This window comes from Engraulis encrasicolus, chromosome 19 (genome assembly GCF_034702125.1).
Source record: "Engraulis encrasicolus isolate BLACKSEA-1 chromosome 19, IST_EnEncr_1.0, whole genome shotgun sequence".
NCBI lineage: Eukaryota > Metazoa > Chordata > Actinopteri > Clupeiformes > Engraulidae > Engraulis > Engraulis encrasicolus.
This window is the reverse complement of record NC_085875.1, coordinates 30,595,718-30,620,453: the sequence shown is the minus strand read 5'-3', so window position 1 is coordinate 30,620,453 and position 24,736 is coordinate 30,595,718. Positions and strand designations below refer to the sequence as shown.

Below are 24,736 nucleotides of genomic sequence, written 5' to 3'. Positions count from 1 at the left end.
AAATAGTTCACTTCATCCGACTCGTCAAGTGGCACGATTATCACATTAAACTGTCCCGGCCTCTGCCACGCTTTTGATTCTGCCCTTTCACAACAACTATCAACAAACGGGTAACGGTGTGCATTGGCACCCGCCTTCCAATTTGATTCGATTTCAATTTGAGAGGTAACGATTCTATTCTAATCAATTCGATTCTACGATGCATTGCAATGCATTTACATTTCTACTGAAAGCAAGGCAATTTTTCATCATTTATGAGGCAATCTGTCAGATACTGAACAACATTTTAGTGGCTGTTGTGTGTACAAGTCCTGCTGTTTTTGCTTTGAAGTACTTTCATTTAATTTAACGTTCCTTTGCCCTGGAAATGTCCATGGAAGTCATTGAAGCTTGAAAAAATATGTGCATCGATTAGGGCATTTGCCGAATCGATTACTGAATTGTCCTGCCCCGCATTGCGATGTAATGCGATGCATTGCTGAATCAATTATTGTTGACACCACTACAAACGGGACACTTCAGCACCATTTTCTCTCTAAAACATCTTTATTTATTTTTACAACTTTTTTTCATCTGGAAAAATTCATTGGGATATTTGTTGGCAAATATTTCAACTGTGTGAGAACCAGAGATGGTTGATGCACCAAAGAAATACATTTGCACACACATGCTTGCACACACACACACACACTCTCGCGTGCGCACACACTCGCATACACACACGCGTGTTATCAATACACATTCATGCAAACCCTGTCTTTTAACACAGTGTGATGCAATAAATCATCTAACACACACACACACACACACACACACACACACACACACACACACACACACACACACACACACACACACACACACACTTTTCTCTTCACACACACAAGGGTGGAACATGCGGCATGGTCATGTAATATCTTATAACACGCACACACACACACACACACAGCGGAAAAGAAGTCTGCACATTGCTTTGCCCATGGGAAACTCTCCTCTGCTCTGCGACTCCTGTGTGTGCCAAAGCAGAGGAGGTCAAGCACACAAAAGAGCGGGATTACACGGGCTCTCAACTCTCAACTCTGACCTTGGCTTGGCCCAGCTGTCTATAAACAGTCCATGAACGCCAAGCCAAGGAGCCTGCATGGCCATCAGAATCAACACACAGCTTCAGCCAGTGCAGTGCACACTTGAGAAAGGGTGCACGCTGCCCGCACATGCACACACGCACTGCATTTTTTTTCTTCCATTCATACGCTCACACACCAAATATAGGGTGGGCAGGAGTGTGAGGAAATGTGTGTGTGTGTGTATTTGTGTGTGTGAGAGAGAGAGAGAGAGAGAGAGAGAGAGAGAGAGAGAGAGAGAGAGAGAGAAATTGAGAGAGAGAAGTTGAGAGAGAGAATGTATGGATGGTGTTTGCATGGTTCTGTGAAGAAAACAATAGTACTGTGTATGAGTGTAAGTGCCCACAAGAAGCGGGTCATTTCATCAAACCCGATTAGAAAATGTTTTTTTTTTCTTTTTTCCTCTGGAATCTTCTCAGCACCCTGTTCATCGAAGGGCACATAGCCCCACAAATGTGTCTGATCAAGAAGAAATCAGGTGGACCAGAAACAGAGGAGCAGTGCTTAACTCACAGAAATGGTTGTGACCGTTTGTTGAATATTTGTGGAAAAAATAGAAGTTGGGATGATATGGTGAACTCAAAGAAAAGGTGGGGGCTTGTCTGTCAAGAGTATAAAGAGCATGAACGAGAGAGATGTCCACATTAAGGTGTCATTGGGTGTGGGTGTTCAGAGCAAGCCTGAAGCAAGAATCAAGTCTTAGTTCTCTCCATGGACGCATTCAGTCCTTCTTAAGTCCACAACGAAACATTTACATACAAGTAATCAGTAAATCTTTTTCACATCATCATAATAAATAGGGCCCATGGTTGGTCTTGTGTCTGGGTAGGAAGTGGGGATTGGAGAGGTGAGGTGAGGTGAGGTGGGGGGGTTGCAGTGAGGGACTTTAGGATTCGGACATGACGTCGATGTCCTCGCTGTTTGGCGTCTGTTTGGTGGCGAGGCGCCAGCGGTTGATGTGGTGGTTCCCCTTCTTCCTCTGGCCGTTCTCTGGACCCTCCTCCTCCAGCTTCTGGCGCTTGTACTTGGTGCGACGGTTCTGGAACCACACTTTGACCTGTTGTAGGAGAGGGGAACCATGGGGGAAGAGTCAGCACACACCGTAGAGAGGAATAATCGCACAAGAAACAAACACAGAACCACAGCATTTAATTATTGAATGAGGTTCTGGAACCACACTTTCACCTGAGGGGGAACCAAGTGGGGGATTGGATTTAATAATTGAATGTGGTACCAGAATTACACTGTAGCTTGAGGAGGAGGAACCAAGCGGTGCAGAGTCATAACGGAGGAACTAAGCAGGGGAGAGTCGTAACAGAAGAACTAAGCTGGGGAACATAATTGGGGAATTTGAATATCCCTTTTCCTCGCAGGGAACTTTCACCAGGAACCACCCTAGAACCAGGACCTCGGATTAGTTATTAAATTCAGTCCTGGAACCACAATAAATTCATCTGATGAGGAACCACGGGGAGATTTATAAATTGCTCAAATTATATTGTTCACCACATTATATTGTTGTACTCTGTATTTTTAAATAGAAGAGCCCAAACGCAGGACGTGTGGAATTTACACCCCAACCTACCAGGTCCTTGGCTTTTAAAACCTTGTCCTCAATGAGTGTATTTTTTTCCTTCTTTGATTTTAGTACACTGGAAATGTTCTTAAAAAGGTCGTATATGCGTACAAAGTAACCCCCAGAAAGAAACAATTATTTTTGTGATTGTAAACTTTCTTTTCATGATTCCTTTATACCACATTTTATATTTATTTACTTCACCATCAGAATAATTACATTTCAGCTACAATAATATTCCGTTTGTTTCGCTTGAAATTCTTCCATCGTTGTGCAATTATGATTTCACGTCGTGAACTTCGAGTTCTTAACACTGATACGTGCAAAAGTGTCTCACAAATATCACAATATTTTATACATTTGATACAGCCATAAAAATACAGGTGACATTAAGCGAGCAATACCCGCCATCCAATGCGTCATCAGCTTCGTTGATGCACTTTTTTAAGCATGACGCACGCTATTCCTACGCAACATAATGGAAAACTCCAAGAGCCACCGATGCTCTTTCTTTTTAAAAAAAATGTAGTCATTCACAGCGATACATGTGTAGAAAAAATAAACACCTGTAACCATACAGTTTAGACGTTATTTACGTAATTACTTAGAATTATTTGCATAGGCATCCTTGCCTTCTTGCAACAGCGGTAGGCCTACAGTAAACCCAATCGAGGTAGGCTATTCAAACTGTGTTGCCTCTGCAATGCAAATGCCACAATTTGCCCGGAAAGTTGAAATGGTCTATTCCTTTATTTAATTGTAAATATGCCATGCACTCTAGTGGCCTGTGGACAACATCCTCCTTCCTCGGCGTTGAGTAGCATATTGAAAGACATCACTCTATGCTGCACTTGACTGCCTTCTGCAGTTCATGCCAGGGTTATCCACTTGAGTGGCCGAGAAAGCGGCTAATGTTTTCTTTTCTCTCACGACCTGCCGGAAACTAATTTGGTTGTGGTAAATCAGTGTTGTATATTTATGGTAGTGTGTGCGTCTCGCTGTTAATAGCCTATCTGCAATGTAATTATTTGGTGAGAGTTTTTTTTATTTCGTCAGGGAAGGCTTATGAATTGCACAACATGTTGCCCAACAACATAAAGCGCAGCACTCCAATTTCTTAATCCAGAAGCCTATAATTGAGCGCACAGTGTTCAAGAACCCCTTGAAATGGACTATCACTAGCCTACAAAGGGAGTCTAGTTTAAAGTAGGCCTAATGTATTGCTCTTATATTTCAAATTTAGCAGGCCCAAGGTGTGAATTATTTAGCCGAAGCGTTCAGTCAAGAGGATAAAAAAATGCAACCCATCAACTGGCAATGCATGAAGAGTTGACACGAGTTAGTGTTTATTATTGTTAAGTAGGCTATTTGAGTGAAAACGTTTGCCATTAAGACATGTAGGCCTAATGTACTAGATAGGTTACATTTAGGCCCATTGTAACCCGTCTAATAACTGGACCTATGGCCACATTTCACTGTAGCGCACGAGATGAAGACAAATGCTTTAAAGTCAAATGAAACTATTTAACTGACGCGAATGAAATTAGCCAGTAGGTTTTCCCGCAAAACTATTGTGGGCCTATGTTCCATGTGTTTCTAAGCGTAGAAAATAAACACTAGCCTACTGCTGCAATAATTATGTGCGATAATATCCAGTAGCTCTAAACAGCCAATGAAGAGTTACATGTCAATAAAACTCTTATTGGCCTCTATCATCGCGTTATTAATGGCGATACAAGAAACGATGTCTTATTATTTCCTGTGGAAATGTAATGTTTTGCATCAAATGTAAAGACCCTGTTGTGGCGGCATAATTTTTTACAGGGTACACATCAACAAGAGACCGCTACAATGACACTAATTTGTGCATATGTTCAGTCCAGTACATTAGACAATGTTGACAATGTTGCAGGCATAAGCAATGCAACATTGTTTGTATTGGTAGACGCGCTTGCAAGTGTTGTGTAGCCTACCTGTGTTTCTGACAAGCTCAAGCTGTTCGCGAGTTGTTTTCGCTCTGCTCCAACCACGTAGTGATTCTTCTCGAAAGCTCGCTCGAGTCGCAGGAGCTGTGACGGAGAGAATGCCGTTCGAATGCGTTTGGGCTTCCGCGCGAACGGCCCGTGCAGGAGGAGGGCGTCTTGGGAAACATCGTTTCCTGAAAAGAAGAAAGGGGGAAGAAAAACAAATAATTAGGACGTCCAGCTTTGGAGAATGCGCGCACGGTATTTCGATGCAGTCAAGTGGAAACGGACGCAGCACGAGATCAGGTGGCCCTGCGGTAAAAACCCGCGAGCGCTCATTAACCTCCTGCTGCACTGAATAAGCAGGAAGCGGTCGGAGGGCCTAGAACCTCCGAGTCCCGAGCACACCCTCACTACAGCAATTTCTTCCTTGTTTCACAATAGTCTTTCTGAATAACACACGGCTAATAATTTTGGACACCATTGTCTGATAGCCTAATGTATCGGGTCATTAGTGAGTAGGCTAGCCTGCAGACTTCACGCAAGACTATTTGAGTAGGCCTATTTGGTTTAAGATGATGTTTCACCACCCATTCTGCAAAGCCTCACAAACGTATAGACTATTATACCGTTTCGGTTGGTAAGATCCATTTTGCTTTTTAGTTTAGATCAATTGTCTAAGTTTTGGTGTAGATAGACAAAATGCCACCATGCGTAAAATGTCTAGAAGCTGCGGCATTATTGTTCAAGCAGCAAGCGTCAGAGCGAATGTTACATTTCCATTCACGCTGTTATACTCTGAGGTGAGAATTGAGGGACCAGGGCTGAGTTATAGCCCAAAATATCGATCAAGATGATTGGCACAAACAAGTTACCAGTGACCCACGTTTGGAATTGGAAATACGGAATACAAGAACAAGCTTGAAGCCTATAGGTACACCTGGACTTGACACGTTCAACAAGGGTGAGAACAGCTATGCTTTGAATCTCACAATTCAATATCAAAGTCTTCATTCTTTAAATATGCTCTATACATGCTAAATAATTATAAGCATGTTAAATGCAAATGCAACCAAAGTGCAACGCATCAGCAATAAAAGCACATATGATAACAGCTCCTAAGACCTGTCCCCAAGTAACCAAATTCTAAAAACCCTAGGTTACATTTATATGGGGTGGGGTGGGAGGTCAATTTTAGGTTGTAGTGAGCTTGCTGCAAGTCGTCAGTTAAGAGATTTTCAAATTTAGCAAAGCCAAATGGCCTTAAGTTCGATGACTGATGTCTTATTAACTACAGATTGTCCACATCCATGAGGATTACTTAAATCTGCAATAATAACTACAGTTTAATATTTATTTAGCTGAGGAAACTGTCAGACTCAACCTCCTTAAGGTCACTTGGGTATGGGGGGCAGGTATCAAATTATTATTCACAAGGAAAGATACAAAATATTTTACATATGTTCTGTAATTCCAATATGTTTCTAGGACTACCACTACAACCAGCTGCCTACCTCTGCCTTTATGTCGATATCTTTAGATGGCCAGCACACTAGCTAAGCTCAGGGGTCTATGAAGCCATGTGTGCGTGTGTGTGAGAGAGAGGGGGGGCAAGTTGGTTGGTGGCAGTGGAGCCTGAGGCGACAGCTAATCGTACATTTTCATTACAGCTAGCAAAAGGAAACAATTCCCGCTATCTAGTCGAGTCAGTGCCACCACCTCGGAAGTGTTGCCACCGGCGCCAAACGGAGAACGTGGTCACAGAATTCATGATAAAATCCTCTTCTCTGAACAAAGACATTTTTAGATATATGAACCAGCTAAAATTTTGCACGGCAGCAAAACCAAAAGCAGCTTAAAATTTCCTAAGAGAATTAAATTATAATCAAAATTAAAAGAACAATTTAAATTATTGCAACAGTAGCCTTATTGTAACAGTAACAGTAATTGTAACATTGGCGTTGATAATTGCAGAATTGGTTTCGTTCCTGTGTAATTACATAATAATAATAATAATAATAATAATAATAATAATAATAATAATAATAATAACAATGATACTAATAATAATAATAATAAAATTAACAACAATAATAACAATAACAATAACAATAATAATAACAATGATAATAATAAACTCATACATAATAATAGAATTGTCTGCAGAGACTGCATGCACACACAACAGGAAATTGACAACGTACACTTCCTGGGCAACATGACAGGCAGTCACCAATGGAAATACCTGAAATATTATAATAATATAATAATAATAATAACAACGATGATAGGCTATTACATATTTATATAATATGTATATTGCATTATACCTTGAAATCTGTGACCGAAGAATCTGTTGCGTAAGACCCACGGGTAAAAGTTGAGCGGCTCGCGATGCTGCGTGCTAAAGAAGTGCGGGTGCTGTAGGTGTGCGCTGCCGAGCTGGTGCGGGTGCACGGCGAGGGATGGGTGGCTGACGGTCTCCGGGAACACGAGCTCTGGATTTGGGTAGAGAGACCTGCTTGCCGGGGGCTGATAGCCACCCATGAAACCGTCGGTCGGCGTGGACGTGTAGCTGAGAGCTGTCGGTCGGATGGGTTCTTCGGCTGTCATCGGGCTCTCTTTGCCAACTAACGACTCAATAGTAAAACAGCGCTTCCCGGCTGTGGAAAACATCCTCAAAAGTCCGCGCGTGCAGTGTCCAAGAGAAGTCCAGCAGAAGACGCACACCTTTACCTGTTTATATGTTTACACAGATGCCTTGCCTCACGGGTTAGAAATTTAAACCACGGGGTTCGTTGGCATGACTTTTTTTTTGTCAGGAAGACCTGGAACCCCTACAAGTCAAAAGAAGTCATGTGTGCCGAAGAAGACATTCCCGTGAAGTGAAAAGTGCGCTAAGAGTCGCGAGGTCCAGGAAGACCCCAGCTCATGTCATAGCAAACGCGCGCTGATTGGGTAGAATCGCCTGCCAGTCATAGCTGTTAAGCTACACCTGGCTTTTAGATGTGTTAGTAGGCGGAGTTTACATTCATTTGAACGCAATAATGAGCATAATTAGTTTAATTACGGACTCTGGCATAACTGGATTACTGATTGTCTGCCTGTCGACAAATTCCATTATCTGGATTGTGATTGAAGCTGACTCTATATGTATTGAGTTTCCTGCAGTCATAAACATCAGTGGCCCCAGCAGTGCAAGGAGACTATATAGACCTATGCACTTTTCACCAAACCTGCCAAGTATAAATAAGGTCAAAGACTGCAACATGAATAAACAAATAACCTTTGGCGGTGCACGACATAATCAGTTGATGGCATGCGTTATGAGAATCGATTAGTACTCTTACAATTGCTTATGCTACTCCAATATCAAAGAGGGATGCCAGATTCGCTGAGGCGGACAGTTTGAGGTCCCCACCGTGTGTGGGGCAGCCAGGCTATCTGACTCGCAAAGCATGGGAGCTCGTTATGTGTGTGCGTAAAATATGAAATGCAAATGCGTTTGTTGTTGGCTGCGTGTAGCTTAATTGAGTTGCACAGAAAAATAGAAAATGCATGAGAGGTTTATGCAGACAGTCAGGTCTATGTAGTCTATATAGACTACGTGTTGAAATTAAAACCAGGCCACATTTTTTTTCTTGTGAAATTATGTTGAAGATCAGTGCATATGGCCTATATGCCTATATGTTCATGTTTGATGAAAATAGGCCTACATGTATTTTGCTTTAAGCAACTTGAACATCTCATAACATGGCTCCTGCCAACAACTTAGGCCTATTGCTATTAATAACAGCTCAACAGCAACACATTGAAACGGGTGTCACAGGGGTAAGATAGCCTACGTGGGGGTAAATTAGTTTGACTAAAACCTGAAGGAGCAGCCATCTGGATCTACAGAGGTTACACAGTCATCGTTTAGTGTATAACTGGAGCTGGGCGGATTTAATACGAAACCTGTGAGTTCGTTCCGGTCGGTGAGGTATTAACTTCCCAGCAATAGCGGAGACTCGAACTGAGGGCTGGACAGCGATACCATCTTCCCTGCAAAGCGGTGTTGGCTACTTGCACCTGTTCCGGGCTTGCCGTATGCCCAAGGGGCGAGGTACAGCGCTGCTAAGGTCGGTGTGTCGGAAATAAATACTGCAGCAGATTTCATGTTAATGACGAAATGATAGCGCAGGGCCCAGATTTTACGCACAGCAATACGCATGCCATTAAACAGGCTGAATATATTTTTTGCCTTTGTAAATAGTTTCTTAACCTCTGCTGTCACTGAAAGTTACCCTTTTCTCCCTCGGGGTTATTTAATATGGTCATAGTGTGCATTTAGAGTTAACGTTTAGCTCTGTGATTCGCTCGTTAACCTTGTGAGCGCATTAGAAAATCATTACGCAGAGAGATTGAGTGCGCGGACATCATGTACAGTGGGTATTTAAGGCCACAAGTCCATAAAGACCCACTCAGCGCCCTTTAAAGGCAGCTAATTATTATTAATTATTAAATAATTAACGAACTGTTTGACCTCTAAGCACGTTTTTAGTGAGCTGCAGGGATTCTTTAAAGTCCTTAGATGCCTGTAAACTCTATACGAAAAGGAAAGATCTGGAAAATATAGTTTGCAAAGCCTACTATATAAAGAAAAAAAAAGTTGGTTTTAAATAGTATTAATAATGACTGTTGGAAATAGAAGCCTGGTTTTGTTTTGTTAGAAGTTATTGTAGGCCTATTTGAGAGAAAATATATTTGAGTAAAAGTATAATAGGTTGATGTATCGTGAATTTAGGGAATTATCATGCACTGTGAAACAAATTAAATGATTTAAATTAACACTTAGAGAGTCAGTATAACACATCCTGAAGTGTATTTGGTCCCAGAGTACTCTCTAAGTGTTGAATTCACACTGCATTATATTTACTGTGTGGTTACATAAGTAAATATTAAAGTAATTAAGCTGGGCAACATGTTCTCTGTTCAGAGCAAATGTGATTAATAACAGCGACTTCTAACAGAAATGACTAATCGAAACAGTCAAATGGGCCTACTCTCAAATTTGATGTTTTTCTGGATATTCAAGACAGCTTTTTTTAATTCCTTAAGTGTATACTGTACATAGAAGAAGGTGTCCAACACACATTGTCAGATGTCAGTTTGAGTAGAGTAAGAAATTGTCAATGTTTGAGTTCAGTCAGTGTGTACAGTAAATGTTTTAATTTTGAGTTAAATCAACACTTTGAGAGTCACATTTAACACTGATCATGTTTGTCCTATGCTCCCAGTGTTGAACTAACACTGCAAAATGTACTGTCTGTCAGTAATCTCATATCGGAAGTTATTCATATCTAATGTTAATGAGTATTGGCCCTTTACAGAGCTGGATACATGAGGAATGTGAATGCCAGAATCTCCCAGATACACAACAACAAAACGTGCACGCGTGCACACACACACACACACACACACACACACACACACACACACACACACACACACACACACACACACACACACACACACACACACACCAAGAGAGAAATCTGAGAGAGAGAGAGAGAGAGAGAGAATGAAGGAGAGAAGGGAGGTTGAGAGGAAGGGAGGCTGTGAACTGATGGGGGCAGGAGATACGCAGCTATATCTCCAGGCCTGGCCAGAAGTGAGGTCACGCTGCTCTCCGTAATAATTCAAATTCTTTGTATGACCAGTGCATGTAAAGAAATTGACAATAAAACCTACTTGACTTGACTTGACTAATTAAACAGTTCTCAAGAGGAGGTTTTTTTGGCTGTACCTTAACATACTTGACTGTATGGGTGTGTGCTTTGCATGAGGCTTACCATCTCATATTTACAAATGATTCATATAAATTATATAGTATGTAAACAGAGTTACAAGGTTAGCCGTAAATACGTACAGACATACACAAACCCATACAAAGTATCTCACAAATACATACTACAGAGAAAGGCGGACAGACAGAAAGACACGCACATGCACACATGCACGTATACTGTATGCACATGTACTTTGTAATCATCAAACTCTCAAAAAGCATAAGATATTCCTTGAGGAAAGTTCTGGTTCCACCTTATGCAGACCCCATACTTCTCTCCTCTCCTCCGTCCTTCTGTTTTTTCCTGCCTCTCTGCCTCTCTGTCTGTCACTCCTCTCTCTCTCCTGCTGTAATTAAGAGCTCATGCGGCCTGTAATGAATACTAATGGAGGAATGAACCATCTGTGCGAAAACAGAATTAAAATCTACCATGCTGAGATACACCACCACCCCTTACACACACACACACACTCATACTCACTCACTCACCTCACTCAAACATACACGCACGCGCGCACACACACACACACACACACACACACACACACACACACACACACACACACACACACACACACACACACACACACACACACAGGCGTAGAGTGAGAGAGAGGCAGGAGAAAACTTATGAGGGAGAAATATCTGCCTGACTGTGTGTGTGTGTGTGTGTGTGTGTGTGTGTGTGTGTGTGTGTGTGTGTGTGTGTATGTGTACGTGTGTGTGCTTGCATGTGTGTGTGCACCTGCATATGTGCACACATGTATGTGGTTACCATATGTAACCTACACATTTCCTGAATGTATAAAGACATAGACCTACTCTACTTTTCTGTATGAACACAAATGAAAAAGTATAATGGAAAAATGAAACACCGAAGAAAAAAAAATAAACACTGATTAGCTTAACTGCCACATACTGGGTAATCTTTGAAGAAGTTACCTTTTAGGAGGAGCCCGGCGCAGTGGGGAGGACTTCATCATTACAGCACACATCAAGACCAGGGAGCTGTTCAGTAACTAAAGACGGCACATTCAACTCTGCAGTGTTAATCCAACTCTCAGAGAGTCACATTCATCACATTCATCACGTGTTGATCCAACTCTGTCATATCAGTGTTGAATTGACACTCTGCAAATTTACTGTGTAGCGAGCTGTTTAGTAACTAAACGTCTCCATATACAGCAAATGATTAAAGGGGGCTCAGACTTTAAACGGCATATTTCCGAGCGCTCCGGTGTGTCGGCCTGACCTCATCTGCTGCTTATAGTCACTCCTCCGGACCGTTCAGCTTCTTACACTCCCATTTCCACGCATGGACAACCAGCAGATGAGAGATTTGACTTGTGGTGAAATAGGATCGCTAGGATGGCTAAACTGGAGAATAAGTTGTTAATACTCCATATAAGTCACTTTATCTCTCTCTCTCTCTCTCTCTCTCTCTCTCTCTCTCTCTCTCTCTCTCTCTCTCTCTCTGTGTGTGTGTGTGTGTGTGTGTGTGTGTGTGTGTGTGTGTGTGTGTGTGTGTGTGTGTGTGTGTGTGTGTGTGTGTGTGCCTATACTGCATTTGCCAAGTTAGACAGAATACAAACATAAATACATACATACATACATACATACATACATACATACATACATACATACATACATACATACATACATACATACATACATACATACATACATACATACATACATACATACATACATACATACATAGATCTACAGATGAACATACAGTAAATACAGATAAAACTGTAGCCTATTTAGTTGTATTATATGTTGTACAAAAATGCAAAGCTTGTGGGCACCTTGTAGTATCTCATAGTGCACGTGTTGCTGGGAGAACTCCAGCTTGGTGTGAGAATCCTCACCTTAGCAATGCTGTCATCGCCTAGTGCCATTTGGACTAATTAAAATCACACACATGCATAAGCCGCCTCCTTTTAGATCAGAATGTGCAATATACAGAGAAAAAAGCGCCAAAAGGTGAAGGGGAATAAAACACGACGAACCATTATGATTAAATCATCAGTTCTGTAATTGGAGCATAAAGTGTGTGGGTATAAATGTGGCCATGGGAATTTTCATTATGACCTGAACATTGCTAGCAGGTCATTGAAAATGGACTAATTAATGTATACGATTTTCAAATTGATTGGGAATTTTCGAGGAATAATCAGAATAATAGTATTAAAATAAAGAGAACATATTTGCTGAAAGTACTGTATGTGGTACAGTCAAAAGGAATGTCAAACTTTAAGATGTAGCCTACTGCTCTCTTGTGGTTATCAAGTGAACTGCAGATTTTTCTGACGACTGAGCACTAGTTGAAGCCTTGAGCAAGTCTACCGCCTGGCGGCGTAAAACGCAATTGCTGCAGCACAGCCCTGTCTGTCGTCTGATGCTGACGTAAGACCAGAATATACAAATTCCTCATTCATTTTTATTTTGGCGATAAAATATCTAGAAATTTGTATAAGGATAATGGGTTTGAACTACCAAGGCTATATGATTAAGCTTTGGTACACATTTAATCAAGGCAAAGATCCAACTTGCTCGTATGATTTAAATGTACTCCATCATGTTGAAAGAAATTGTTATCCAAAATGTTAGCCTCTCTAGGCCTCAGATTCAGTGCTCATGTATCTTGCCAATGCACTGAAAGCAAATTCTATTTTTGCTTGGCCTTTGAAAGTTGACCACCTGATGGCGCCAAGACACCAGGACCGTGCGTAATTCTGTGCGTAATTTGAAAGTGAAATGATATTTGAAGGGTAAAATTGGGTTTAGATTGATTATAATGCGAGTGAGCGTTACTATTCAACATATAGAATTTGTATTGGAGAGTTTTCATGGAAATGAACTAAACATTGATTTAAAAGAAAGAATTACATAAAAAATCAAAGGCACATCGCCTAAGTGAAGATTTAAAATCTCTGAGAAGTGAGAACAGTCGGTCTAAAACCAAGATGGCTGTCTATGTTGCACTTTCTGTTTTTAATTAGTTTATAATTATGAATTACTAAAATACTACTTAAAATACAACTAAATGTAGCCTATTCCGTGGCGGAATTTCAGAAAAGACCACCGTGAGAAACTCCCCTCCCTACCTCCCTGTCCCAATGAATAGGCAATTGAAGGCGCGTTCACACCCCACGTTATAATTGAAGCTGTCGATGTCAGCAAACAGAGAAACCAAAGTCTTGTGAAAAACTCGTCGGGTCGTCATGGTGAAAAAGAAGCAACTTTGTGGTGCTCACCGCTTGGCTGAGATCTCGCACCTCCGTTCATTAATAAACTAATTGAGCGTTTTGTTTCGCATTAGGCTGTGTGTGCTCAGCTAATCTGTACTCATAAAAAGCTGTGGATCTTCACCCGAGCAGGAGCTGGGAAAAGTAGCACTCCAGTGCGCGTCGAAACCACCTGCGTGCGAAATCAACCACCCCGCGAGCCACCTGTATGGTGCGCGCCCTCTCTGCCCTCTACTCAATCGGTCTAAATGTCCCTGACACTCTTTTGGTATCAAGGTTAGATTTGGAAGACTTTGAAACATGCTTTTTAAATGTATAAATTGGATGTGCTGGATGGCTTTGACATTGTATAACTCTCTCTCTCTCTCTCTCTCTCTCTCTCTCTCTCTCTCTCTCTCTCAAGGTCATTCCTCTCTGCTCTCTCTCTCTATTGACTCAAGACTCAAGGGTAGGCCTACACGGTTTCCCGCAGCGCATTGTCCCCCGTCATCAAACCACTCTTCTTGAAAATGGCACTTGCCTCGTGCGGAGCGGAGCAAGCTGTTTTAGTTCTGAATAGCGTGGAAAACAGGAACTAACGACGCACCACTTCCTGACAGTAGAATGGGCCTTTCTATTGAGCATGTCGGGCCGGGCGGGACGGTCTGCCATTAGGCACCCTATTTAAAACTGGACCGCAGCTATAGTCCATTCTTGGCCGGCGTCAGATGTCATTGTGCTCTGTGCGCCGTATTAAACCCTCCAGCGCACACACAAAGCGCGGCGTCCACTTCAAAAGCCAGTGATAGAGCCTAATGACTATTAGATTGACTTCAAGTGACTGTCTTCCCAAATAAAATTCAAAATGCATGGGCCAGTTTTATAGATTTGTGCTGACTTGTCCCACTCTCTGACAAAGTCACAAAGATGAATGTTCATGATCATAATCGTGATTTCGCTACCTTGATAGACCTAAATTAATGGCCATATCTTACCTAAGTAATAATAGGCTGGCAATATTATTTTTACTTACGTATGTAAGATGAACTGTATAATGATGACAGCCTATACCATATCTACAAGTATTTTTGTGTAGGCCTACCTGTAATGAGATTTTATGGAGACCTACAACCTATGAAATTGAAGGCTACATTTCACTAATATAGAATTCATTTATAGACTGTAGGTGAATTCAGGCCATTTTGGGCCATTCGCTTATATGCAAAAAAGTGGCCCAACCTGAATTCACCATATATAGTCCATCTTCATTTGGCCCGCCATTGCAGTCAGATATGCACATTTAGATTAGTTCAACCTTATTTCTCACAATTACAACAAAGCATTTCCCAGCTACACAGAAGTTCTCTCTCTCTCTCTCTCTCTCTCTCTCTCTCTCTCTCTCTCTCTCTCTCTCTCTCTCTCTCTCTCTCTCTCTGTCTGTCTGTTTGTCTGCTGCTCTGCTTTAAGGTGGAGACAGAGCCTTTTAGGCATGGTAGCTGTCTGCCAGCCCGCCTGCCTGCCCAGTGGCCTGGCCTGCTAAAGCCGGTTAGTGTGGCAGCTTGCTTTCAGCATGGCAAAGGTTAATTAGTGTGGGCCGCTAATCTCCCCCCACGAGCGTAAGAGGTTGGGATTGGAAACACTATAAACACAGTCATCACAGTGTTTCTTTGGGCTAATTCTCTGTGCCAATCCAATAAAGAGTTCTACTGGCATGACCGCTGGGGCAGCTAAAGCATTGGAATCCCCCGACCTCTCTGTACGTAAGCCTTCTGTTTCAGGGAAGCAATATCAGAGCGAAAGGTGCAGATCTTCACTCAATTCTCCATTGCCACCACAACAAAGAAAAAAGAAACCCTCAGTTATCTGTGTGTGTGTATTTATGCACAGACGTGCACACGTGTGTATGTGCATGCGTGTGCGGTCGTGCACGCACATGCTTTCATGCGCAGGGATTTCTGTATGAAGATGTCAGGGCCCTCACAATTGCCTCAGAAGGAAGACACCCTACGTGGGCATGCTAATTCTGTTAGTGTATGCCAGTGTGTGTGAACCAAGAGGAGCCTCCATGGGGTACGAGCCTGTGAAGAGGATGCAGGGAGGGGTGTTGGGAGGTGTAAAGAGGGGAGAGGGGAGAGCTAATTGGGGACAGCCAGATTCCCTCACCCCTGCTGGGGGTCCCATACAGGCATGCCGGCCCAGGACAGGACAACTATGGTGAGATTACACCTGATCATCAATACAGTAGGCCAGGGCTATTCAATTGGCTGCCCGAGGGCCACATGCGGCCCAGATGCAGTCCACATGCGGCCCAGGTGTGGCCCCCAACTGTAGCAGTATACATTTCCGTTTTGATACTGCAGTACAGCACATACTTTTCTTGTGAATCTCCTGCTTGTCTTCTTGTCTTCTTGCATTCACATTAAATGTGGTTAGGTTTTAGGGTAGAGGAACATGTTTAAAAATTGTTTGTAGATTACTGATTTTAAGTGTCATTTCAGAGAGGGGGAGGGGCTATGAAGAGATAAAGACGCAACAGAGTTTGAAATAGTCACAAGGGATGGACGAGAGGAAGGAAAGAGACGGAGAGGAGGACAAGACCGGAAGAGACCGGAAGAGAGCACAGAGAGAGAGAAAGAGAGAGAGAGAGAGAGAGAGAGAGAGAGAGAGAGAGAGAGAGAGAGAGAGAGAGAGGATGGGAGGGAGAAGAGCATCAAGGCAATGGAGAACTGCAGGGGAGAAAGAGTCTCTTTCATTTCCTAATCCCCCTCTTTAAGTCTGTCCTGTTTCACCTCTTAGCCTGTTAAACATACACACAGTTGGACAGACCGCATGTGTGTGTGTGTGTGTGTGTGTGTGTGTGTGTGTGTGTGTATGTGTGTGTGTGTGTGTGTGTGTGTGTGTGTGAGAGAGAGAGAGATAGAGAGAGAGATAGAAAGACAGAGACAGAGACAGAGAGAGAGAGAATACCCAAAATCCTCTGAGCATCGGATGTATGAACACAGTCTAATTAGTTGTATAACTGCCATCTTCCTGAGACAGTTATGCATCAGAGTACTGTATTGCCTCTTGTCCACTGCTGGTTTTCTGGTAGGCCGCCTACAGCTCGACACAGCGCGACTGGGCCACCACTTTTTGCTTTTCGAATAGGCACGACATTGCTAAATCGTACAGCAAAACGTGGCGGCCGAATCGCACTGAGTTGAGCTGTAGGCCTACCAGAAAACCGCCAGGGGAAAAGAGGCATGTGTTGCATACACGTCCAGGGCCGTGGACAGCTTTGGTTGGACCCAGAACAAAGTAATCTAAAAGGCTCCCCGACCCAGACAGTAGGCCTAATGAGGACCCATTTCATGGGCCCACTCTCTCCCTGGGCCCGCGACAACTGACTTGACCCTTTTGCCCACACCTCATCGTACATTTTGAGTATGTTGCATTGTTTCTTATCAGGAGTGTCTCTCTCAGCATATTCATTTTGAATTTAAGAGTAAGAGCAGAATGTGGAATTGGACTCCACAATGCTTGATGATGATGTGGTTCGACATTCTTCAAGCTCCGATGCATCATCCAGCCCACAGTCTTTTACTGTGTCAGTGTGAAAATAGTATAATAAGGTGACACAGGTATCCAGTGCTATGGTTATTAGTGACGACATATTTCTGGGCCCAATTTTACTGTACACTCTTGAAATAGGAAAAAAATAGGAAAAGCATTATTATAAGACTAGCTTTCAGTGACGTGTTTGTCAGTCCGCTTGTCATTCACAATTTTATCACACTATTTCTGACTACCCCCACCACCCCCCCCCCCCCCCCACACACACACACACACACACACACGCACACAAACACACACAACATTAGTGTTTCTCAACGGGGCCTCTACAGCCCCCCAGTTGGGGAGCCCTATGGGGGGCATTGGGAAGGATACAGCTCAGAGGAGGCTTATGATGAGGTCAAGGAAGCATTGGGAGGCTTATGATGTGGTCCTGGGGGCGTTTGTTTAAAAAAGGGTTGAGAACATGGATCAATTTGTTCTCAATTCTCAATTCTCCTTATTCACTCTCTCATCCTCTCATCTCTGTCTGTTCCATGGCCTGCCATCTGCTGCCATAACCCAAACCCCATTCACAAATCACTGCAACACCAGTCACTCACTTCACTTCCCACCAGACCAAATACAATGAGATACACTCAACCTAGGGCTGCTCGATTATTGAAAAAAAAAAATCAATATTGTGATTATTTCGGTCAATATTGATATCACAATATTTTTAAACAATAATTTTTAGAGAAAAATAATTGCGCCAAACAATTCACAATCTTCCATCCCTTCAGCAGTGTGAGTGGAACTTTGATATTGGACTTAATACTTTTAAAAAAAGTCTAAACATCATTTAAAATAGGCCTACATGGGTCAAATGTGGCTTGAATAGGAGGTTGCTGGATTGTTTTGGCAAGATTAAAATGTGGAGTTATGAGAATTAAATAGATTCTCTGAGGTCCTCCATGGTGCTTGTCTGGAAATTCTTCCCAAATTCCAACCCCCTCATTGAATTAATGTTTAGCAGGAGAGTTTAGCAAGGTTATTTTTATGGTATTATACCCCAACTAAGGACACAATTTCCCAGTCTTTGGGATGTGTTTTTTTTCTGCAGCAGGGTGACAGTAATGTCATTCACCCCGGTTTTAGTTTTAAGACAGACATTATCCATGATGCATAATTTAAACTTTAAATAAACCGTAAACCTTAATTGAAGCAAGACTCTTAATGACTGACCAATTAACACCAAGCAGGCACCATACAAACTTTTGATGAAGTTAAGACCAGGAAACAGAGAACTATTTTAAAAAATAAAGTGTATTTTGCAATGTCAAATATACAATCTCATGACAAAAGTGTAATCATTTCCATATAAAACACTGTAAAAGTGGACACTTAAATAAAGCTCTATATCTATTAAATACTTTTTACAAATACATTAACGATGTCCTGCATTGTAAGGATGACAGGATTATTTACAAAAGTTCATGGGCTTTGTATTTTTAAGCCAAAATGTCAGTTCATTCGCTCTCAATGTCAATGTCCGATTCATTGCTGAAATCCTCATCATCGTCTCCTTCATCGTCTTGGCCCTGGGAACCGGGGCTCTTTGGTGGGGCAGCGAGTCCGAGCTTGGCCAGTTTTGCCTGCTGTTGCTCCAGGCTCTGCTTGCGCCATTTGATGCGACGATTCTGGAACCACACTTTGACCTGAGAATAAAGAAAATAAACAGTTAGACATAGTGTTTTGATGTAGCACGCTAAATTTGAATTAGGTTATAACATGGTGGAGGACGTCTTTTTTGTGTATATTTACCTGAGCCTCGGTGAGCTGTAGAGAAGTGGCCAGGAGGAAGCGCTCGGAGCCGACCATGTACTGTTGCCGGGCAAACTCCTTCTCCAACCGGGACAGCTGCTCGTTGGTAAAGCTAGTGCGCATCCGCTTGGACTTGCCCGCCTTGTGTTTGAACATGTGCACGGCAGCTTTCGTCATGGCCGCTTCTGTGGGGCAGAAGAGAAAACATGGAAGTTGTTAGGTTAACTCTGCGAAATAAGAGCGCAATGCGCAAATATGGGGCAAAAAGAAATGCGATTCAAGACAGAAATGCAAGACCGTCGAGATGTTTGTATTTACCTGCGTAAAGGGGTCCACGGCAGGTTGTTTGGTAGCTGTACGGAGGGCAGTAATAGACGGGGTATCCGGGCTGAGCCTGAACCATGCTCGGGCTGTAGATGTAGTGCGGCAGGGACGACGGCATCTGTCCGTGAACCGGGAAAACGGGGTACTTCACAGCCTCGCAGTGCCCCGTCTTGTCCCTTGAGATGGCGTCTGGTTTGGAGAGCAGTGCGTCGATGGTGAAGGATTTCCCGGTGCTCGGTTTGGAAGGAGACACATTGCATGGAGTGCTTCCATAGAGGGGCCCTCCAGGGCGCACGGAATACGCGCAGACGGATCCAAGAGGTCTGGCAGGAACCTGCATTGTTGCTGGACGAAAGTAAAAACTTTCCGGAAAAAAGTTGTAAAGTCAAAATTGATGGTCCGTGCGTGATGCTCACAGGAGTTGCTTCTCTCTTCGGGGGCAGTGGGTGAGTGGTGCTTCTGTGTCCAGGCCGGACGGTTTTTATGCCCGCCCGCGCACAGAGGTGTGAACAGGCCCCCGTCGCGCCTTTGTCTTTCAAATGAGCAGATGAGAGAAACCAGCAACGCTACAAGGTATCCAATTAACTGATGGAGTTGTAACAGGCTGGGGTTGTCAAACATCCTAATAGCCCTTTCCATGACAAGAACCAAAGAGGAAGCACAGTGGCCGTTGCGGGGGCTTTGGGGGGCAGGGGGCCAGGATTTACTACAAATTCCTGCGTGGATCTTCTCCACAGTCGTAATCATGACCGCTGCGAGCGCATTGATGTCAGCAAATCATCTTATTCCGAGATTCGGAAATCAAAGGCTGCCTCTAGATGCACGGCACAGCGGAACAAATAGCATCGCAAGCACAGATAAGACGAAAGGGAAAAAAACAAGCTTGAAGCCCACAGTAGGGCTAGTTGCTTCTGTTCTAATAAAGACATCTCAGTTTTAGTGCTTATTGCAGAAAACATTGGTCCAATCATGCCCTAAATCCATCCAAAGAAAAGTGATAATTGGTTGACCATTTTATCACACACGTGTCACACGAATCTACCACCATTCGTCTATTTTTAAAATAGTCTTATTCACTTGCATTTATAGGCTAGATGTTGCCAATGTTTCTTAGAGCCACTATAGTGTATCCTACCTAACATTAAAGTAAACATACTGATCACCATCTCCTCCCCTGCGACAGAGAGAGTCGTGTGAACGCCACTTTTTTCCGAGGTGTATATGAGGTGTGTGTTTTTGCAGTCCGGGTGTAGAGGCCGTAAATTGGTGAGGAGAAACGGCGCACCTGGGCGTTATACTTCTCGCTTGGGGTGTTTGGGGACTAATCGGGCTGTTGAGAACACTAACTGGCTGAAGTGGAATATTCATGACAGAACGGAACAATTTATAGCATTGTACACAAAATGATTTTTTAACTTGTCATCAGTCTTGTCATCGCCTATGACTTTATTCCAGTTGTGATTTTTGGAGAGTTTACACTTACATTTTCAGGACTTAACATAGGCCTAATGAACCTATTGAATATCATGAAGGCCGTCATGGAATAGGTGCCATAGTTCAAACCTTTATAGTTTATAAACTTGATAGCCTAAATCTATTTTATGGCCAGAAGGGCAGGATGGTCACCAGCTGACGGGTAGCCTGAGATTTTCTGATGCTGGCGACGTCACTATTTGCTTCACACACCCCAAAAGCCGTTATGTCAAGAAAACGCCGCATTATGAACTCTCGGTAACAGACTTGAAACGCTCAAGATGAAACGTGGGGCTCTCTTTGAAACGAGGCGATTCTCTCCCCTCTGCAAAACGGCCCGCGGTCTTTCATGCTCGCGGATTATGGCCCAGCTCTGCAAACTTTCCACGCTCATTGCCGAGGCCGTGGAAGCTCATGCAGAGGCTGCTAAAAACTCGTTCAAACATATGAAGACGGTGTTTCCCTTTGACCTAACCCCGGCTAATTACTCCCCCGGTATCTGACACGATAGCGCCTAATGAAGAGGACAAACAGTGCGCGGTCACGGCCTTGGGCGCGCGCCGCCGCCAAAAAAGAGACGACCACCCACACCAGACTCCGTATTTGCTCGCGTGTTTCTCACAACTTGGAACCACGCCGCGAGAGGACGTCTTTTACATATTACCGCATCTGACCTGTTCCTCCCCGTCTCCTACACACATCTGGCCCCAAGGGAGATGTTTACTCGCTGTTCAAGGCCATGCTATAAGCGGCCAGAAGCAGCTAGGGCCAATGACTCTAAAAGAGGTACGGCTCTCCCGCCTCACTTTGCCAGATATGAACAGGACTCATGCTCATTCTAACTTTTGATAAATAACGGCTAATGTGACATGCTTAACTCCCATACCCTTGTGTAGCCTACTGTGTAAAGAAAACAGAGAACCAACATAACTACTTCAGAAGGTTGCTTCACACATGAAAGCCCACCTGGGACACTCACATAGGCCTACAGGCTACATGAGGTGGGAAAGGCTATTGTGAAATATTGCGAAATGTTTTTTGTTTTATTTTCCTTCACTTGGTCTCAGCTAAGGAGGAGGAAGAGCAGTTCAAAGTCAAGGGCCCTGCCCGGGTTTGTATATTGGACCCAGACAGGGAATCCACTGACAGGCTCATTGACCTGATGGCCCTTTTCATAGTCATACTGAGCCACAGTAGCTGTTCCTCCCTCCCCACCTCCCCAATGGGACCTGAAACTCACCCCAGCTCTCTCTCTCTCTCTCTCTCTCTCTCTCTCTCTCTCACACACGCACGCACGCACGCACGCACGCACGCACGCACGCATGCACACACACACACACACACACACACACACACACACACACACACACACACACACACACACACACACACACACACATAAAGTAGGGGCCTATGTACAGTATGGTAGAATAGTATAGGTAGGGCCTACACAAACTTCTTTCATTTTTTGGATGTAAAAGGGCACTGCATCCTTTATGATAATGTACATTAAAGTAGGCCATATGATTGTCACTGGGGGCTATACCCTTAGAACTGTAGAACAATTATGTATCTACCAAAGTGCCATTTTTATCTTTCTAATGTACACTAAGCGTACGGCCCCCAGTGTCAAGCAGTACTGGCATAGGCACACAGTTAAGTTGCATTACATTACACTTAGCTGACCCTTTTATCCAGAGCGATTATAGTCAGAATGATTATAGTCAGTCTACGCACAGGGTATTGGTTACAGTCCCTGGAGCAATCTGGGGTCAGGTGCTTCGCTCAAGGGTACTGAAGCAATGAACCAAGATGTAATGGTGGCATTCAAATGTGCAATACTCTGATATGAAGTCCAACCCCCTACCACTGGACCACAACCTCACCTACAGATCACAGTGCTAATGAATCTAAACAGAGCATTATGACTATCATTATTAACAGTGGGGAGAGCGTTACATGTGTTCATATTATCAGCGTTAGGAGGATATCATAACGTGCTACCGTATAACCAGTTTTATCCTCAGATCTGTGTGAAGTGACCCTGCTTTGCCATCGTCAGGTAATTGTAGCGAACAAAGAAGCAGATAAGACAATGAGATCATTATGATTACGAGGGGGGCTCTTTGCTCTCTCACACCTGGCTCTCACATTCAGTGCAAACACACACTCTCCTTTTACACCTTTTCACACCTTTTTCCTCTAATGACTTTATGAGCCATAGGGCATTATCCGCCGAGATGGCCCCTTTCTCTGTTCTCAAGCCTTTGCTGTGCATGGGCTGGTTGCCATAGCTAGTGGGCGGGCGTTCATCCATTCTGATGTAGGTAGCAGGTAGCAACGACCCGCACCGTTGGCCCCTCCAGTGTGGCTCTTGCCTATGAAAAGGTGTTTAGTGGGCGGCCAGGTATGGGCAGGTATAGCCCGTCTGGCTTCAATACACATGCCTGGAAACACACAAACTACACTACCCTTTCTCTCTCTGTCGCACAGAGAGAGAGAGATAGAGAGAGAGAGGGCAGAGAGAGAGAGAGAGAGAGAGATAGAGAGAGAGAGAGAGAGAGAGAGAGAGAGAGAGAGAGAGAGAGAGAGAGTTGGGGAGAGTTGGGGAATGAGTCTTGACAATTTATGTGATGGCAAGCTGACAAATCAGGGTAACATATCTTAGATCGTCAGGGGCACAAGGGAATTAATTCAGATTTATAGAATAGTGAATATGTCCTATAAGCTAAACGTTCGTCTCATTCGTCTTGATGTATGATTATAAGGTGCACTGCATAGATGTGCTCCTAGTACTGTATGCGGTTTGATACAAAAATGTTAAAATTCCCTGCTCAGACATACAAACTTGAAGGAGTTTTGGATATTATATATATTTGAAATTCAGCATTTTCCATGACAGGAAGAATGACAACAAAATGACAAGCAGCTCGACTTATTACTGGAGAATTAACGTACAACTAAACCCTTTGGATAGCATTATCTGGAAAAATTCAGATGGCTTTTGTGACATTTGCTAATGCCTTTAATCCATGAGGATTGTGATGGGCAAACTAAGACCTGTTGTGCAAATAGAGCCCTCTGCTCTGTTTGATGAAGGGAAAAAAAACTATAACCTAACTTTAAATATTGTATCCATTGCACAGCATGTTCAGAGCTGGTGTGCCATGTTTGTTAATAACTTCATCAAACAGTGCAATGTAATGAGTTAGTCTGCTGGTTTTTGAGATCTAAACTAAAATGTGATTAGAAACAAATGCTCTTCATTTGGCATTGGTCCCTCGGATGCTTCGATTTTCAAAATGCGGCCTGCAAAGAAGAAAGGTCTGCTCACCCCTGATTTAGGGTGTTATAAAACTATCTCATCCCACTTATGCCTTAATTCATTATATATTTGTTATTACCGGAATGTTAATGACCAAGTCATACTATACTATATAGGCCTACTATGGTAGTCAACTTGTCATTGACGCTTACTGTGTTCAACTGGTGGAACAGCGTGCATTATGGGGCTACGACACTCAATGCAAGCAAACTCTGAAATAAAAAAAATAATAAAAAAGGTGCAGTGGAATCAAAGGACGTTATTCTCTCATTGTTTAAAATGGTATACAATACAAATTACGGCAAATTTTTCATTACATATGTTCACGTAATGCAAAAAACCTTCTCTTATTTTGGGTTGTATATATGCAACATTTATGTCAACACTTTTCAACAGAAGCAAGCCATATCTGTTGGAGTTGGAGTTGCATTTGTTGGTTCTGTTTTCTCTGGGATGATAATTATTGATTGAAAATTTAAGGTATGGGCCTTAAAAGGTTAGTTTAGTTAGTTTGTGTGTGTGTACTCGTTAT

The 24,736-nt window shown here is 43.1% G+C and overlaps 2 protein-coding genes across 2 annotated transcripts; both read right to left on the bottom strand.

Moving 5' to 3' along the window:
* Window positions 1–548: 548 nt before the first annotated feature.
* emx1 (empty spiracles homeobox 1) lies at window positions 549–7,450 on the bottom strand. Its single transcript, XM_063184100.1, has 3 exons — window positions 6,995–7,450; window positions 4,674–4,858; window positions 549–2,181 (listed from the first exon to the last, which is right to left on the bottom strand). Exons 1-3 carry the CDS (start codon window positions 7,338–7,340, stop codon window positions 2,011–2,013), a joined length of 702 nt encoding a protein of 233 aa, XP_063040170.1. The 5' UTR covers window positions 7,341–7,450; the 3' UTR covers window positions 549–2,010.
* Window positions 7,451–18,787: 11,337 nt separating this feature from the next.
* noto (notochord homeobox) lies at window positions 18,788–19,746 on the bottom strand. The gene is made up of 3 exons (XM_063223867.1): window positions 19,401–19,746; window positions 19,083–19,267; window positions 18,788–18,976 (listed from the first exon to the last, which is right to left on the bottom strand). The coding sequence occupies exons 1-3, from the start codon at window positions 19,744–19,746 to the stop codon at window positions 18,788–18,790; spliced, it is 720 nt and encodes a 239-aa protein (XP_063079937.1).
* Between the last annotated feature and the right edge of the window lie 4,990 nt (window positions 19,747–24,736).

What these genes read in the sequence shown, in the direction of transcription:
- emx1 (XM_063184100.1), bottom strand. Translation starts at nt 7,340, where the DNA reads ATGTTTTCCACAGCCGGGAAGCGCTGTTTTACTATTGAGTCGTTAGTT. An exon ending in CTTCGGTCACAGATTTCAAG is followed by an intron (nt 4,859 to 6,994) that starts GTATAATGCAAT and finishes TCTTCTTTTCAG; the next exon opens with GAAACGATGTTTCCCAAGAC. An exon ending in TGAGCTTGTCAGAAACACAG is followed by an intron (nt 2,182 to 4,673) that starts GTAGGCTACACA and finishes CTCCTACAACAG; the next exon opens with GTCAAAGTGTGGTTCCAGAA.
- noto (XM_063223867.1), bottom strand. Translation starts at nt 19,746, where the DNA reads ATGCAGGTTCCTGCCAGACCTCTTGGATCCGTCTGCGCGTATTCCGTG. An exon ending in CCGTGGACCCCTTTACGCAG is followed by an intron (nt 19,268 to 19,400) that starts GTAAATACAAAC and finishes TCTGCCCCACAG; the next exon opens with AAGCGGCCATGACGAAAGCT. An exon ending in TACAGCTCACCGAGGCTCAG is followed by an intron (nt 18,977 to 19,082) that starts GTAAATATACAC and finishes CTTTATTCTCAG; the next exon opens with GTCAAAGTGTGGTTCCAGAA.